Source organism: Suricata suricatta, chromosome 1 (genome assembly GCF_006229205.1).
Source record: "Suricata suricatta isolate VVHF042 chromosome 1, meerkat_22Aug2017_6uvM2_HiC, whole genome shotgun sequence".
Classification (NCBI taxonomy): domain Eukaryota; kingdom Metazoa; phylum Chordata; class Mammalia; order Carnivora; family Herpestidae; genus Suricata; species Suricata suricatta.
The window spans coordinates 128,154,217-128,171,887 of record NC_043700.1 but is presented as its reverse complement, the minus strand read 5'-3'; the positions used below and the strand labels follow the sequence as shown (position 1 = coordinate 128,171,887).

Here is a 17,671-nt window from a genome sequence, read left to right as displayed (position 1 = left end):
CCCTCCCCACTGGATCATGTGTTTTCTGGCACTGAAAGGAGAAACTATTTCTGGCTTACAAAGAGCAGTGATTTATGCCTTTCTGATAAGACTTTCCCCTTTGTAACTCCTTCATATCATCAAACTCACGCTGATCTCTAAGCATACAAAACTTAATCATGGAGAGACAATCTGAAGGTCAAAGTTAAAACCCTGCTCCTTTCCAGGATGTCTTTTGAACCAATTGTTCTAAATCAAAGGTGGGTAACTGCTCTGGAGAGGTAACCCTAAGCAGATCCCAGCCTGGGTTTATGGCACTGTTTCCGACATCCTGTGTAGTAATCATCTCTATTTTCCTCTGGAAAATTTTCAAGTGTTTCACAAATAACAGTTACTAACAGTACAGCTCGTCAGGCTTCAGTATGAATAAAAGCCTTACTTCAGCAGGCCAAGAGTGGAGATTCTGGTCTGCCTCCGTGAACCCTTTACCAACACAATGCCCCTCTGTCATCCACATGGGACCTGACGGGCAGTAGGTAGAACAGGTCTGGGACTGAGGGCCATCTGACTTGTCCAGCACTATGCCCCCCGGATCTGTTTTGTATTTTCAGAGCTGACGGCCCATGCTTAGGGTACTCGGGGAGGCTAGCACCGTATTTACTATGGGACGAGGAAGCCAACCACGGACGCCAGCACACCAAGTACTGCCCGGCGAACGGGAGGACGGCTCGCAGGCCTGCCCTGCGGCCTCACACGCTAGGGGGCAGCTGTGCTTTTGGCAGCAACACCCGGCCAGCCTCTGACTCCTGTTCCATGTAGGTTTATCCGTAGGGACTTAAAAAAACATGAAAACTATGGAATAATTAGAAAGTACTGAATACCTATTTGTGCTTCTGGACAGTCTTCCTGCATTTCTAGGACTTCGACAGGCTCAGGAGCTGGCGTTTCAGGAACTTGCAAAAATTCCATTCTCCAAAACTGAATTTAAGTATGAGAATAAAAAAGTTAAGCAGCTTAAGGAAACAATTTACATGTTACTGGATGAAGATGAGCTCTTATTGTGTGTAATTATTTTGTGTAATTAAATTTCCCTGTATCTTGAAAAATGTGGGAGAGGACTGTGTACACACGGTGTTTCTAGAACTGGGTTCCGTGAGACATTAATGGGTGTTTCACAGTAAAGGGAAGAGGACTGTGGTCAAGTAAGTTGGAAAAATATGGTTCAAATAAGCACATTTCATTTCCTACAAAAATCTCAGCCTTGCACACACACTAATATATGCTCCTGATCCCCAAGAAGGCATGCCCTAAGCAGGATCCCCGAACGTATTTGGCCACGGAGCTTTTCCCTAAGGCCTCAGGGATGCAGTCATCTGAAACACTGCTCGGGAGGCAGCAAACGTCGGGGTGTGTCCGCTGTCTGAGGCGCAGGGCGTGGTGCGGTGGGGACTGAGAGCCTTGGTTTCGCTAAGCCTGTGACTATGACCACTGGGCAGCAATCAGCTGCTATGTGCTTTCACAAAGAGCGCAATTAAAGAAAACAGGCACATGAGAAAACCTCCTGAGAAAAACCCAAGGATCTGAAAAGACCGTAAAGGCAAATACTCCGTGGATTCCGTCTGCAGAAGCCCAATACAAAGAAAACTAAGGAAAGGATAAAGTAGGATTCAGGCAAAATCATCTAGAAATCTAGAGCGGGATTTGACGATGGGGTCCTCTGAAAGCACTTTCCAGCCCCGTGATTCTCTGTAGAGAAGAAACTGTTCCTGTTTTCCCTAAGAAGCCCTCTGAGGGGCTGAAAAGCCAATACTTCTGCAATTTACACGCTTAGCGATCCACGGTGACAGGCCTTGGGTCAAGACGTCCATCCAGGGGGCTAACAGGAGCACTAACAGGTTGACTCAGTGGGAAGGAAAGGGGCCAAGTCGCTGACGGTCCCCATGGTGGAGAACACAGCGCTGAGGCTGGAGTCTGAGCGACAATCTGCTCAACGGTACGACAACCCGTTCAGGGTCTTCCGGCCGTGGACAGCTTCGCAGGCTTCGGGAGAACCAGGGCAGCAAGTACCGAGTGTGTCTCCTCACAGAGGACTTACCCGGACCACGCCATCCGAGTGTCCCGTTACTATGACGTTCTGCGTGTCCCACTCGTTCATCTCCGACACGCAGCAGCAGACAATCTGCTGGCTCCTGCCCGTGAACGTGTTCACGCTCACGATTGGGTTCCCGTTGATGCTCCACACGTGGATATACGTGCCGGCGCAGGACACGATGTCCCCCTGAGAAGGCAGAACAGCCTCTTCACTCTCTTTGTTCCCTTTACATCATATTCTGGGTCCAGAAGCAAAATGAATCTTTGGCCTAGCTCTCAAAAAACTTTGTAGTTTTTCACCTAGTGACTGGAGAATTTCTGTGCTTGTTGACCTAAAAACACACCCCGATCAGAGCAGCCTCTTCAAGAAGTCATGGTTTAAGGGCTGGAGACAAAAGTAAGGGCCCTTCCCTGCTCTCAGCTCATGCCCCAGCGCACTGGGGAGTCCTGGCTCACTCCCCGGAGAGCTGCCTGTAGCCTAAGCAGGTGACATGCTACTCTTCTGCCTTCTATCCTTCACAAAATCTGCGTACACCTTTCACTGGGAGGCGGGAACCCACCTCCACTTAATTTTACAAAATGAGTCCAGTCACCAGATAGAAGTGTCTCTCTCACTCTTCAATAAAGATGAAAGGCTGGTAACACTGTAACGTCCTATTTTATCATTTGTATTCATTAAGGGGAAAGAGATGAGGGGAAAAAAAGAAGATAATTGGAAAATAGGTCGCTTCTTGGCAAAGTGAATAAACCGTAGACTCCCCAAGCTGTTAACTCAGGTTTTTGTAGGTTCCGAAGGCAGAAACAAATGACCTTTCCCCTTAAACTGTACCAGCTGGGCTCCACCCAATCTAGTGAGAATATAACCCACTATTGTTAAAGGAATTAATGATACTTCCTGAAGCACCTACTGTGTGTCAGTTAGTATAGAGGATATTCCACTGCAGCCTTTCCACAACCTGTGAGTTAGCTCTTACCAGCCCTGCTGCAGAAGGGATCAAAGTCAGGTGTACAGAGCTTAAACAATGTACTTGCCTAATGTCACAGGATAAAGATTTGAATCCTGCCTTTTCTGGCCCCCATTATACACCACACCATGCTGCCTCTCTTATCCCTAGGCCAGCTTGGATGTCACGATGCTAGGCACTGACTTTAGAAATGACCTGGTGAATTTCAGTACAGCCAGCATGCTCATGAGGCCCTACAGAAATAGGAAGTAGGTCATCCAAAGCAGGGGGAAGCTGGTAGCTGAGCAGCAGCATCGACTCATGAAAAGAAGGGAAGGGGGAGCCAAGGGTGGCACAATGAGGAGGGCTGGGGCCTTCCCAAACCACTCTCCATGCTGGTCTTGCTACTGTCCTTTTCCTCCTCCTGCTCTCCTTCTACCAAGATGGCAGAAGCAAAACCCAAAGAAAAGGGATACTTAGCGAAGCACTGCTGTGTCTGCCCCTGACTGAACCACCTCTGACAATGAGCATCAGCAGCTGCGCTTTAATTAATGGCCTCAGTCTCTGCAAGTGACCAGAGGCCGCTGCTCCATTCTGCACTAGGCAAGGCTCTCTTCTCGTGCTACAGGGTGCCTCAATTAGACAGCAGTAGAGCAAACCCTGTGGCTATGAGGGCTGAGCATAAGGAAAGGAGCTAAAAGGCAGCTGCATGGTCGCTTACGCCCAGAATGAATTACTTCAGACTGAAGTAAAGCAGACTTGATACTGGCTTCAAAAACAGAAGAGAAATAGAAATCTTTTTATGTATTACTAAGAGGTTAACACAAGCACTGTAAAAAGAAAAAATCAAACACATCTGTGGTGTTTGTAGCAACTACTGCAATCCATTGGGTATATACTTGCTTGAGTAACAACGGACTATAAATAAAATTCTCAGTATTTAAGAACAACTCCAAAACAAAATCCTCAAAATTAAGCATTGACTTACATTTTTAGATAGCCAGATTGAGACCAATGCCTTTGTGGAACGAATTCAGTCTTAACAACCTTGGCCTGATTATTTACATAAGCTCAGCAAGAATAAGGATTGTTCATGAGGATTTCATAAGGCTTGCTTTGCTGGGTCCTTTTATAAGGAATCTCCAGGTTGAACTTTTAGTAGCCACTTTGGGCCAGAAGCCAAGCCAAACACTTTCCATCAGACAGGCCTGCAATACCTGTAGGATTGGGCAAACTCCTCTTCCCGAGGTTCCCAACATATGCTGAGGTCCCTGCACCTGCCAGGAAGTGACCTTCTTTACTCACCTGGGGAGGCTGCTTGGAACTCTGTGAGCAAGGTACCCAGCCAACATTTCTACGAGGCTTTATGCCTCCATGTTCCATAAAGTCAACCTTAGTTCCTTAAAGCTGTCAGGTCATATCTGAGTCTATGCATGACTCTCAAATAGGACATTCCACTTAGAGCAACGATGCCAGATCAGAGCCATTCTGTTGCACAGGCTTTTTTGTAAAGCTCTCAGGTACAAATATTTGTAGAACCAACATGATGTGCTATCTAAAAACACCTTACACCTTTAGGGAGGCTCGGCGGCTCATCTGGTTTAGTGCCTGATTCTCGATTTCAGTTCAGGTCATAATTTCATGGTTTGTGGTAGAGCCCCGAGTTGGGCTCTGTGCTCACAGCATGAAGCCTGCTTGGGATTCTCTTGCTCCCTCTCTCTCTGCTCCTCTCTGTGGCTCGTCCTCACTTTAAATAAATGTTAAAAAAAATAGGGGCGCCTGGGTGGCTCAGTCAGTGAAGTGTCTGACTTTGGGTGAGGTCATGATCTCACAGCTCGTGGGTTCAAGCTCCAGGTCAGGCTCTGTGCTGACAGCTCAGAGCCTGGAACCTGCTTTGAATTCTGTCCACCTCTCTTTCTGCCCCTCCCCTGCTCAAGTTCTCTCTCAAAAATAAACAAACATTAAAAAAAAATAAAAACACCATACACCTTTCAAATATACCCAAAACAGACCTTTTACCCCTGTATATACTCCCACTCATGCCAAGTCTGATTGTTCTTACTGTTATCAGATACTCTGTGTGCCATTCACTACAACCGAATTTCCTTCTTCTCCTTTGTCTTTGACTACAAGGTATCTGATGAAAAGCATACTACTTAGTATCTTCTGGTGGAAATGAAAGATGTAGCATTCCTCAAAAGGAAAGCTGTCTGTGTGGGTCTGATGTGGCTGTGTGGTGTCACAGGATGACCTCAAGGTGGTGCTAAGGGTAAGGGAGGGACCGAGTATATGAAGCAAAGAAGTGGTAAGGCTGGGGAGCTCCAGATAATCTGCATCACCAACATACGAATGTGGTCACTTGTCCCTCAGACACAGCGGACCTCAGGCTTTGTACACCTACTCTTAGCTTCCTCTGCTTCTCTACATGTCTTGGCAGGGCTCTCCTCCCCTCACCCCACCTCAGGAGGGCACGGTCCCCGCAGGGGACTCGGAGGCTGGTGCATTTATTTTATGCTGACTCATTTATATATATTGATTTCTGAGAAGAGATAATATCCTTTATACCTTTGTGACAACTTTGAAAGTAATTCTGTAACAATTCTGCTCTTGTCAGATTACCCAAATGTTACCTTTTTCATTTTACATAATAAAGAATTTGAATGTATTTTGTAAAAACAATTTGGATGCAACTGCAATGTTCTTAACAAATCCTACAAATACTTTGCTTTTAAAAAAAGCCTATTCTAGAATGTCTTGAACCAAATCTTGCTCTTCAGAGTATGTAGCAGTGGATGGATTTTAAAACAAAATTACCTGAGTTACAAACATTAATATCCAGTCACTTTTGTGCGTAAGTCAAGGAAAGTGTAGGAGCATTTATAAGATGAGTGCCTATCAAGTTAGAAAACAGTCATTTTTTGTTTACATTAGCCACACATACTGACTTTCCTACCCATAAACCAAGTAGGCCATCGACCACTTACTGTTAATTCATTGATACAAAGAGCAGACACTGGAGCTCGATGGCCTCGGAGCTGGGTCAGAAACGACAGTTTGTTCAGATCCCAGATGATGCAGGTCCGGTCACGGGACCCGCTGACGACGATGTGATAGGCTAACGACGCTGTGGCACAGGTGACCGTATCAGTGTGGCCAAGTAAGGCCTACAAAGGAGAACAGAAGAAAGCCAGGCTGATCACAGTGACTGTACTCCGTGGGCGCTCCAGAGGTCCTGGGTGCACTACGAATGACAGGAGCAAGCGCCGGGAGCAGTGGGGTCTGGACAGCCTTCCTTCTCCTGTGGCAACCAGCTTCGCCTCATCCCACAAGGAGGAGAGAGGTCTGGAGGGCTCTGGAGGCTCTAACTTCCATTTTTACATCGCTTGTTTCCTGGCCCTGGGCTAGTTGTTTAGAAGGGAGGGAGAATGGCAGCTGCAATCCAGTTTGGGTTTCTTTGTATCATTTCTACATGGAGATGTATCAGTAATGGCCCCCAAAGTACTGAATTTAGACTCTGTGTTGATTCTTTTATGGATGGCTTCTTACAAACTGCACAAATGGTGAGGACTGCGTGGCTATGGTACATGGAAAAATAAAGGTGGAAACGTGGTTCTGATGAGTCTGCTGAACTCCTGTTACTGACCTGGAGACATCTGTGCCCAACAGATCCATCTTTAGACTAGAGTAAGAACTTCTGTCTTTTGTTAGAATATGAAGAGAAACAGGACCCAGGGAAATGGCAATGTGGGAGAACGAGTATTTCAGAGAAAAAGATTCAGATTACTGACAAGAGTTCCTGAGAATTTATTATTTAAATAATGAGTTGCTTTAAAATTTTTTGTCATACATGAATCTCTTCTGAATTCTGAGATCCCAGAAGGCTGTTTTATATAAGAAGTGTCTCCTGAGGGATAACTGGCTGGTGGTACATGAGCTTCTGAGCCTATTTTCTAAACTGGAAATACGGTAAGAGAGTTTGGATCAGCAGACTACAGTCAACCTTGCATTTGCTCATGCTGACAGTATATATATTTTTTTATGTAGCCTAACTTCAGAACTGGCAACCAATGAAGTTTCTGGCCTATGTACAGGACTGATGGTGTAAGTACAAGGGGTTCCGTTCTTCCCACGGGTACATCAGACACCCCTGCCCAGGTCAGGCTTTTTTTTTTTTTTTTAAATTTTTTTTTCAGGTCGGTCTTTAAAACAGCTTTGGAGTCACGCAGAACTGAATTCACATCCTGGCTTTACCTCTAAATGTGACTACAGCTTGTGACTTAATCTCATCAAGCAGTGGTATTTTCAGATGTAAACAAGGGCTTATAAACTACCTTGTAGAATTGTGGGGATTAGGGTTCTACATTTTTAAACACCCAGAACAATGGTCTGAGCATAATAGATGCTCAATAAAGGATAGATATTATTGTCACAGTGCCTTTTCAAATTTGTATCCTAAAATACACTTAGATGTATACTGTATTAAAAAACTTTATGACAAATTCATTAACAAATCAAATATTAAAAGATGGTGGCTTAACTACAGAAGGTTTCTGGTTTTAAGAAAATGAGAGCCAGTACATAATAAGTAATCAGATGATAAATGAGGCAAGAGAAGAATAAAAGAATCAAAGAGTTACTGGTTCAGCTGAATGAAATCGCCCAGAAAGAAAACTAATATGAATCAAGAGCAAATTTAATTTGGTTTGGAAAAATCCAATTTACATACATACAGTTGACTCTGAACAACATGGGAATTTGGGGTGCTGACTTGTGACACAGTCAAAAATCTGTGTATAACTCCTGGCTCCCCTAAAACTTAATTACTAACAGCCTCCTATTGACTGGAAGCCTCACTGGTAACATAAACATTTGATTAACAGATATTTTGTATGTTATATGTATTGTATTCTTACAATAAGGGAAGCAAAAGAAAAGAAAACTTCATGAAGAAAATCATAAGAAAGGGTGTCTGGGTGGCTCAGCTGGTTGAGCGTCTGGCTCTTGGTTCCGGCTCAGGCTGTGACTTCGGGCTTGTGAGATGGAGCTCCACACTGAGCGCAGAGCCTGCTAGGGATTCTCGCTCTCCCTCTCTGCCCCTCCCCTGCTTGCACATGCACAAAATAAACATTAAAAAAGCGCTTCTCTCTCAAAATAAAGAAACATTAAAAAAAAGAAAATCGTAAGGAAAAGAAATTACATTTAGAGCACTGTATTGGGTTTATCAAAAAAAGTCTGGGGGCGCCTGGGTGGCTCAGTCGGTTAAGCCTCCAACTTTGGCTCAGGTCAGATCTCACGTTTGTGGGTTCAAGCCCCGCATCGGGCTCTGTGCTGACAGCTAGCTTGGAGCCTGGAGCCTGCTTCCGGTTCTGTGTCTCCTTCTCTCTCTGCCCCTCCCCCTCTCATGCTCTGTCTCTCTCTGTATCAAAAATAAATAAAACATTAAAAAAAATTTATAATAAAAAAAAAAGTCTGTATTTATGTGGGTTAGGGTGCTTCAAACCCATGTTGTTCAAGGCTCAACTGTATTACTTAAATGTACTAAAAAATTAATTACCTAAAGCAGCTTGCTTCAGATTTTAAAAAAGGACCAGCTTAGATCATTTCTAGAAATAGTATCTTCAGATTTCATTTCCTTTTTTTTTTAGGACCCATTTCTAACAAAGGAACATGTATTGTTTTGGTTTTGTCCATTATATCTGAAGCACCCTGAATTAAGGAAGCTTGGTAGTTTCCCTTAGAGTGCAGGCAGCTGTGAGGGAACATGTCCATCTTCCATTTACCCCGTTACCTGTTTGAGCGTGAGGGTCTTGGCCTTTTCTTTCGAGGTGCCCATCTCCCAGACACACACCACCGTGCTCGTGCCGCCTGTGATGACCAACTTGGGGTTGGGGCAGATCGCACAGAGGATCTGGCCCCACTCAGACAGACATTCGTAAACAGTCACTACCTGTAAAATAAAACAGACGTGAGACACACAGGCCATCAAGTACCACAGACTTCTGAATCACAAGGATCATACTGAGTGAAGAAGAACCCCAACGTGGGTGCTTCAAGGGCAAATGCCTGAGTACATTCTGGGCTGGATTCGGTCTAGCAACACTTCCCCTGAGGCTCTACCCTGAACAGTCTCCTGACTGCAGCTGCTGTTAGAAACCATACTAAAAAGGCCTTTGCTGATGGTAGGTGTCTCCAGTTAGTCCAGTCCAGTGAAATGATGGGATAATCTGGTAGAGAGGTGTTTGCCGTATTCAGTAAGTGGAAATTATGAGTGCTGCTATTTAATGAGAATGTTAACTAAACAGAATGGTGTCACAGTGTAACACACAGACTTGCGCAAACTAGATCCCTCCTGAGTCCAGGGGGCGTGCACGGGGTGCTGATACCATGGGACACAGCAGCTGCTGCTGATGGGGTGAGGGTTCCCATCAGCCATTTAAGAGAACAGAAGTGGTGAGTGGGCCCAATGGTGACACCAAAAAGAGGCTCTTTCAGTTGGTGAATAGCTGGCTGGCTAGGACTTCCTGGAGGAATTCTTTGAGTGGGAGGGGAACTGCTAGAGCCTGGGACACCACTTTTCAAAGGAGGCTTGTTCTACAGGAAACATACCTTGTCCTCGGGCTCCTTTATCCTGATCTGATGCAGCAAAGCTCTCCCTTCCTCTAGGCTCTGGAAGAACAGCTGAATAGCCCTTGGCCTTGGCTCTTCCCACCCTTTTCAAGCAGGATATCCAAACCACAAAAGTGCAAGATTAAATGAGCAAGAAACAATGCAAACCTTGTCTGACTCATAGGTTCCCAGCCTGCAGCTGAGGTCTGCATAGCCCCAAGCGAAAGTTTTGTTCCAGGTTGGTGGGATAAGAACCTTATTCTGTTCTACTGCAAGAATGCCTTTATCTGTACACACTATTTGTCCCACAGGCTCTTTAAGTTCTATAAAAAAACAAATCAACAGATTAGAATGGGGACAAGGAAAATGAACCTCGTGATCCCATATATAGGGGATCATTATCTCAAATATTCACACAAAGCAAGCATCCTGACACCTACATTAGGACAAAATGACCTGAGAGGTGGAGCTTGGCTGGGTGGCCTGTCAACTGGGACTTCCAGCCTTCCCCTCTCCTGATACTCTTGGGTTTGGCTCCTAGCAGTCAGCCTGTCTTCTGCACAGAGCAACATGGGATGCTCTCCAGAATGCCATACACAGACCTCCAATCAAACTTGGCCTTCAGCACCTCCCAAGTGATATCCAGCCTTAGACTTCCTGTCCCCCAAGAGGCCCGCTCCCTGCCCTGCACTGGAACCCCACTGAGCACACTAGTGCTCTAGGACCGTCACTGGTGGTCAGTGCCGTTGGCACTGGGCAGTCTGTGTAATGAGCCAAAATGGCACAGAGCTCGTAGCCTAACTAACCAGAAACGGATGCTCCATTTTTTGGATTTGTGGAACAGTGACAACCTCAAGACTTTGCAAAAACATTCTTTCATTCTAAGGGGAAAAAACCCACTTGAAAAAGTACTTTTAGATACCTCCTAACAACATTAGCTAAAAGACAGATACTTTTAGCTGGCATATTAAAAATGTAGTCTTTTTGCTGCAATTTCTAAACTGGCAGAATGCATATAAATGAGGATTACTGAAGTTTTCCTGCATCTATGACAATAAAGTTGACCTCCAAGATTTGGTATATTAGGAGTTTTCACTATCTTAGTAGGACAGAGAAACCTGTTTCTTTCTTTCTTTTTTTTTTTTTTTATTTTTAGAGAGAGAAGGAGAGAGCTGAGCTCAGCATGGAGCCCAAAGCAGGGCTCGATCTCATGAACCATGGGATCATGACCCCAGCAGGAAACAAGAGCTGGATGTTCAAACAACTGAGCCACTCAGGTGCCCTGTTTGATTCTCCTTGATAAAAAACCCAATAGGTCAAAAAACCCAAACCAAAACAAAATGACAGGAAAAGGAGAAAATCTAACAAGCATTTGGTGATTTATCACAAAACTGTAGCACTTATTACAAATGATACTACTGTTGAAAAGCACACTTGTTATTGATAAACTAGGATTTCTCCAGAATCAGAATCATGAATTCCTGTCACCTTACCTTTTACAGGCGTTAGAGAAGGCCTCAAGTTGTCTAGGTGATGGAAAAAGATCTTGTCACTTGTGGATCCCGGTGGGACAGAGGGGCCTGTGGTTTCTCCATTAAGTCGGCTCCTCACTCGCTTTGGTGGGTGAGGTTTTTTAAATAACTGGTAGGAAAGAAGACAACACACCTTACAATGTAAGCGAACGTTTACTGAGCCCTAATTTTTATATGCCATTTGTTACGTTTCTGTTTTAGATAAACTTTACAATGGCTACTAGGTACTCTCTAATCACGCTTTACATTTGAGGAAAAACTCTGAAAGGCTCAGAAGGACGCCAAAGGTCTTCTTTCTTAGTAAGCAGGCTACCACCATACCCCATGTTACTCTGATTTTATAACTTTTCAGGAGTAAATCAATCTACTCAAACTGTAATTGATTAACAATGACTTTCCAATGATTTTAAACAGTAACCAATTCTTTATAAGCCAGACACCATTCTGTACCACTGAGGACAGACATTCTCTCTAAATGAGTTATTTCTGGCTTCAACATAGCCTTCCTCTATCTGACATTGTTTTGGTGTCTTTTAGATGCTACTAATTTATTGGAAGTATGAACATTGTTGCCTTCTTTTTACTCTGCAATGCCTTAAGGGAAAAAAAAAGAAAATGAAATCTTTGGCATTCCTGTTCAGTATTCCTATGGAACTAAAATGTTATTAATACACATTTAAAAAGGATTATTTTTCAAATATGTAGATCTTCAAAACAGGCATAGAGCCATTTCTGTTGGAAAACTCATACCTGAAGAAGGTACTCAGAAAATCTTAGATAAAATGAGATTTTAAATGACTAGAACGCCTTTACAATTTGTGAATTTGACATTCTGGATTTCCAGGAGGGGGGAAAAAACAGAAAAAAAATGCTTTGTGAAGAGAGACATTTACATTATTGTCCCAACCTTATTTTCATATAAAGGCATAGATCAGGGTTTGGTTATTTTCTCTACATGTATGACACAGACTTGGCAGTTGTATAAAAAGGTCCCCATACCTTCAAGTCTGTTCATGAATGGATATTTGATGAAGAATTTCTAAGAGGACCTTAGGGTAGAGTCCCTTGCCAAGCAAGGGCATATGATATTATGTGGATATGCGGACCGTTAAACCTAGATTTTCCAGGATGGCCATACTTTGAAGGACTCTCTATTCATCATTGGAATGTCTGAGAAATATTCAAACTATTTCTCACAGGCTGTCTGCCTCCTAAACTCAAAAGTGGAACTAAAATCCTGTGACAGTGCATGTGTCTTGATTTCCTACAGAGGGTATGAAACACAGTTCCTGTGCTAGTAACCCTCAGAAAAAAAGGAAAAGTTTAACTACAACTCAATAAATGTTTATCAGTAAACATTTAAAAACTGTTTACCAATAAACATTTCCCTTTGAAGGTGAACCCAGCTCCTCGATTGGGGGATCAGACTGCACTGTGAGTGGTGCAGGCACACGCTCTTCTGCTGTCGGCCTGGGCTGGGCCAATATATTGTTCTGGAGTGTTCCCAACAATCAGGTTGGTTAACGTACTAGGAGTTCAAAAGAGATACCGGCAGCGGGAACACGAAGGCTAGCCAGGCTACAGTGCGGAGCCTGGGGCGCTTGGGAAAGGCGGTGGGGAGAACGGCCCAGCAAGGCGGGCCCATCGCCAGGGCTGGTTACAGCCTGGCCTGTGTGCTCTGGAGGACAGGGAGGGAAGGTGGCTGGAAGTCTCTCAATAGGGGGTCCTCATCATGCAGGTGAAAGAGCAATAGAGCACTGGGGTGCTGAGTGGCTAAGCGCTTGGGGCTTCTGTTCAGGTTCCAGGGAGTGGTCAGAGCAGCCAGGACATGGCCGGCCAGTTCCGGCCCTCCCACAGCATGCACTCCGCACCAGTGCTCTTCCCGCCTGTATCTGTCCTCTAGTCTGGACCCCTGCTGTCCGTTCCCTCGACTACTCAGAGCTTCGGTATCTGCTTCTAACATGGCTCCCCTACACTGTGTGCATGTACGGGACTGCAGACAGAATGATCTTTATGTATTTATTTTCATTCCAGTTAATTAATGTACATGGACAGCATGATCCTTAATGTATGAATATGGCCATGCCATTTCATGTCATTCCCTGCTCGAAGTCAGCACTGGCTTTCTACTGGCCTTGGGATTGAAACCTCACCTCTGCATGCTGGGCCCCGGAGACCTCATCTTCCTCCCTGACTGTGCACTTCCCATCCTCCTGCCAGGTGTTGTGTTCACACAGGACACCTGCCCCGCACGGGTCTGTGAGGCGAAATGCTCTGTGAGCGACCTTTCTGTTCATCTGGATTGCAAAAGGGAGGAGGAACCAATAATCTAGGAACCTACTGAATGAACTGACTGGGTGGCATGGCTCTTCACGTAGCCTACACTGATTATATGATCATCCATCATCTACAGCAGCTGAAAAAATGAAACTAAGTATCAATGATGAAAACATCCATACCTGTTTAGGGATCTGACCAAAGTTATTAATGAACCCAATGGTGGCTGTCTCCTTTAGTGGGTCATTTATGTTGTAGATATCCACTTGACCCTCATAAAAAAGATGGTGGAAGACATTTACAGCTTCTACTGCGGCAGGGCCTTGCTGTTTATAGCCAAAGATTAAGTCAATCCACTCATGAAGATGGGCACTCACGTAATCACATTCCAAAGCCTGTAATTTCAAAACACAGGTTCAGTCACAGGCTGACTTTTATTGCTCAGAAAGCAAAAGAATTGGCCAGAGGTCAAAAGGAACTAAAATAACTAAAAAAAAAAAAATCATAAGAACAATATCCTTAATTTGAACAAATGTGTGATATTTTGCTCAAGGTCCTCTCTTTGTATTGTGGTCAATGACCCAATGAAATCCAAATTCAACTACAAAGGGTGGGCTCCTTACCTCACGATGGACTCTGATGAATTCCCGAGGGTCCCCTTTTGCCCAGGGTGGAAGGATAACATCACCAAGCTTGGTGCCATTTTGTTTACAGCCTGTGAATTAACAAATTAAAAAGAAGATGAAAGATGGGATAAATAGGAACTTTACATTAAGTAACCAAGAAAATACTGGCTTAGATTCACTACCTGAACTATGGAATTTTACCACCAGAAAGAACCCTCTGAGATCATCTACTCTGCTATTTCCCTCAGTCTGCTCCTTAGAGAATTTCATCAGGCAGATTATTAAGTGTTAGCAAAACCGAGGGGCCCGCCCTGTCAAATGACTTCAGAAAATGCTGAGTTATGAAATGTTAAACATGTTTCTTCCTGCAGAACTCCTCAGAGGCATAGTCTTTCTCTAGAAGGGATATTAGACACAACATTTCTAAAACTTAACTGACCACAGGACTCCTTTTTAATGAAACATTTTGTGAGGCTACTGTTTTGAGTTTGGAAAAACTGCTTAAATTCAATCCCCTCAGGACTGCACATTTGGAAGATTAGCAATTTCTCTCAAACCTTCTTTTGTTTGGGCTTTTCCTGAATGCTTAAAACCTGGTGAGTCATCAGCAGTTAACCAGTACTGAATTTCTTAATGTTTTGACAAAATTTTGCCACTCATGTAGAGGAGGTTGCTGAAGGAACACCTAACTTTTTGGTCACTGAGGAGTCTGAGTGCTCTCTTCTAAAGAGGAAATGAAAATACCATGGTCTTCCAGAATATTTGCAATACATGTTGTTTCTCCTCTTTCTGATTCTTTTTTGTTTGTTTGTTTTTTATTTATTTTTTGAGAGACAGAGAGAGACAGTGCGAGCAGGGGAGGGTCAGAGAAAGACAGAGACAGAATCTGAAGCAGGCTCGAGGCTCGGAGCTAGTAGCCATCTACACAGGGCCTAATGTGGGGCTCAAACCCAAGAACTGTGAGATCATAACCTAAGCTGAAGCCGGACGCTTAACCGACTGAGCCACCCACGTGCCTCTTTCTGATTCTTAAACTCTTGAGAGAGCTCTGCAGAACTGACACATATTTTGCTCTAAGAATTCTCATTAAAAAAATAAAATCTGAAATCTAATACTTTGGTGTTAGTACATCATTTAACAGAAAAAAAATCTGGAAAAACTACAGGGCTAACCTGGGAGAAACAAAAGTTGTGACAATGCATACCAAGTGACATTTATTCTGTGGAAACAGATTTAAAATCACAGACAATGTGAAAAATATTAAAAAACTATTTGGTATAAAATCTATTCACAAGAAAACATATTAAATAGGACTGGCATCTCAGGAAACAGGTCCTTTTTTTTTCATTTTTTTGGAAGTAAAGACCAAAAGGTTAACTTTAGCTTGCAGTTTTCTTAGATACAAATCAGATGATCAATGACTCAATGAATAGTAATGTTGACTCATCAGCTCAGTGGCAGTTGGTTAAATAAACAGCTGTATTAGAAATTTTCAGAAGTACAATTGTTCAAATTCTGGAACACAAAGGCAGTTCCAAGTGAGGGCCAATAAAAATACTGCTTGTTGAAACAATCTTGTTTTTGTCACTGTTATTTGAAGGCTTATTTATATGTGGTATGAAGTGAGAAATATAAAATCATTTACTGTTTAAAGGAATGTCTTGACTTGGTTGGAAAAACTGCCAGATGACTTAAGAAAAAAATAAAACAATCAGGTTACTACCATCCCTCACCCTCATTCACACCTGTAGTCCACCTCCCTTGAAATACCACCCAGGCCCAATTTTTTGATAAGAAGTAATAATTCCCAGACTTGATATATAATCTACTTTTCAAAAAAATATGCTTATAATCCATAACATTTATGTGATGTAATTTTATTTCACCAGGACTATCTGCAATTTTAACGTTTAAAGAGAACCCTCTGTCGCACACTCTTGGTCTGACTCTGGGGCTCTGCATCCTTCCTCCATGCACATCTGTATCTGAGGGTATAAGGAGAAGATGGGGGGAGGGGTGGGGTGATGCTGCTCCTCCCAGAACCGGGGCAAAAACCCAAGCGCTCTTCCTTTTACTTTCTTTTCTGGGTAGAGGCCAAACAGTGTTTTGTTTTGTGTTCTTAATTAAAGCGAAATTTACCTAACATAGTCACTTTAAAGTTAACAGTTCAGAATGTGGTGCAGCCACCAACCCTATTGAGCCCCAAAACATTTTCATCAGCCCACAGGACCCATTAAGCACCTGCCCCCCATTCCTCCTGCCCTTCTGTCCCTGGGGAACCACCAATCTGTGTTGTGTCTATAGAATTAGCTATTCTTGATGTTCCATATAAACGAATCATGTATTATGTGATCTTTTGTGTCTGGCTTCTTTCACTTAGTATAATGCTTTTGAGGTTCATCCATATTATAGCATAACTCAGTAATTCATACTTTTTCATGGCTGAATAACATTTCAGTGTATGTATATTCCACAATCTGTTTATTCATTGGTTGGCACGTGGCCAGTTTCTACTCCTTGGCTACTGTGCATAATGGTGCCATGAACAGGTGTATACATATACCTGTTTCAGTTTTGGGACATGTATCTCAGAGTGGAATTGGTGGGTCATGTGATCCTATTTTTAACATTTAAGAAACCATCATACTGTTCTCCACAGCAACCGAACCATTTTACATTCCCACTAGCAATATATGAAGGTTCTATTTCTCCACACTCTCATCACATCTTGCTACTTTCTGTGTGGGTTTTTCCCATCACAGCCATTCTAGTGCACATGAAGTGGCATCTCATTGTGATTTTGATTTGCATTTACCTAATGACTAATGATGTTGAGCATCTTTTCATGTGCTTACTGACCATTTGTATACCTTCTTCGGAGAAATGTTTCAGGTCCTTTGTCCATTTTTTAAGTGGGTTATCTTTCTGCTGCTGAGCTGTAAGAGTTCTTTATATTCTGGATACTAGACCCTTATGAGATATGTCATTTGCAAATACTTTCTCCCATTCTGTAGGTTTTCTTGTCATCTTCTCCATAATGCCCTTGGATACAGAAGTTCTATGTTTTAATCAAGTCCAAGTCATCTTTTTGGTTGATGATGCTTGTCCCTTCTCTTTTTTAAAGTTTATTTGACAAAGAGTGCATGTGTATGTGTACACACAGATGTGTGTGAGCAGGGGAGGGGCACGGAGAAAGGGCAAGAGAGAATTCTAAGTAGGCTCCATGCTGCCAGCGCACAGCCTGACATGGGGCTTGATCCTAAGGACTGTAAGATCATGACCTGAGCCAAAATCAAGAGTCAGAGGCTTCACTGACTGAGCCGCCCAGGTATCCTGATGCTTGTGCTATTGATATCCTATATAAGAATCCATCAGTAAATACAAGATGATAAAGATTTAACCCTATGTTTTTTTCTAAGAGTTTTATGGCTTTAGCTCTTATGCAAATAGTTTTTTTTTTAAGTGTGTGATTTCATGGAAGAAAGATGATTATGAAGGTGGGCATGACAAAGACAAAGGACTTTTTAAAATTTACTTATTTAAAAGTGGACCATTTAAGTTGGAGTAAGTGGTGTGGGCTACAACATTTTTGCAACACATAACTGATGCAGTGTTT

General features: G+C 43.2%; 1 protein-coding gene across 3 annotated transcripts in view; it reads right to left on the bottom strand.

Annotated features, from left to right (window-relative positions):
- WDFY3 (WD repeat and FYVE domain containing 3) overlaps window positions 1-17,671 on the bottom strand; it is a 251,559-nt gene that overhangs the window by 8,170 nt on the left and 225,718 nt on the right. For all 3 annotated transcript variants that reach the window (XM_029943745.1, XM_029943751.1, XM_029943756.1), the window contains 8 exons: window positions 14,053-14,144; window positions 13,612-13,824; window positions 11,114-11,261; window positions 9,789-9,943; window positions 8,803-8,961; window positions 5,999-6,178; window positions 2,075-2,257; window positions 861-957 (listed from right to left, as the gene is read on the bottom strand). In XM_029943745.1, coding sequence (XP_029799605.1) covers window positions 861-957; window positions 2,075-2,257; window positions 5,999-6,178; window positions 8,803-8,961; window positions 9,789-9,943; window positions 11,114-11,261; window positions 13,612-13,824; window positions 14,053-14,144 — 1,227 coding nt within the window. The remainder of the gene's footprint in view (window positions 1-860; window positions 958-2,074; window positions 2,258-5,998; window positions 6,179-8,802; window positions 8,962-9,788; window positions 9,944-11,113; window positions 11,262-13,611; window positions 13,825-14,052; window positions 14,145-17,671) is intronic.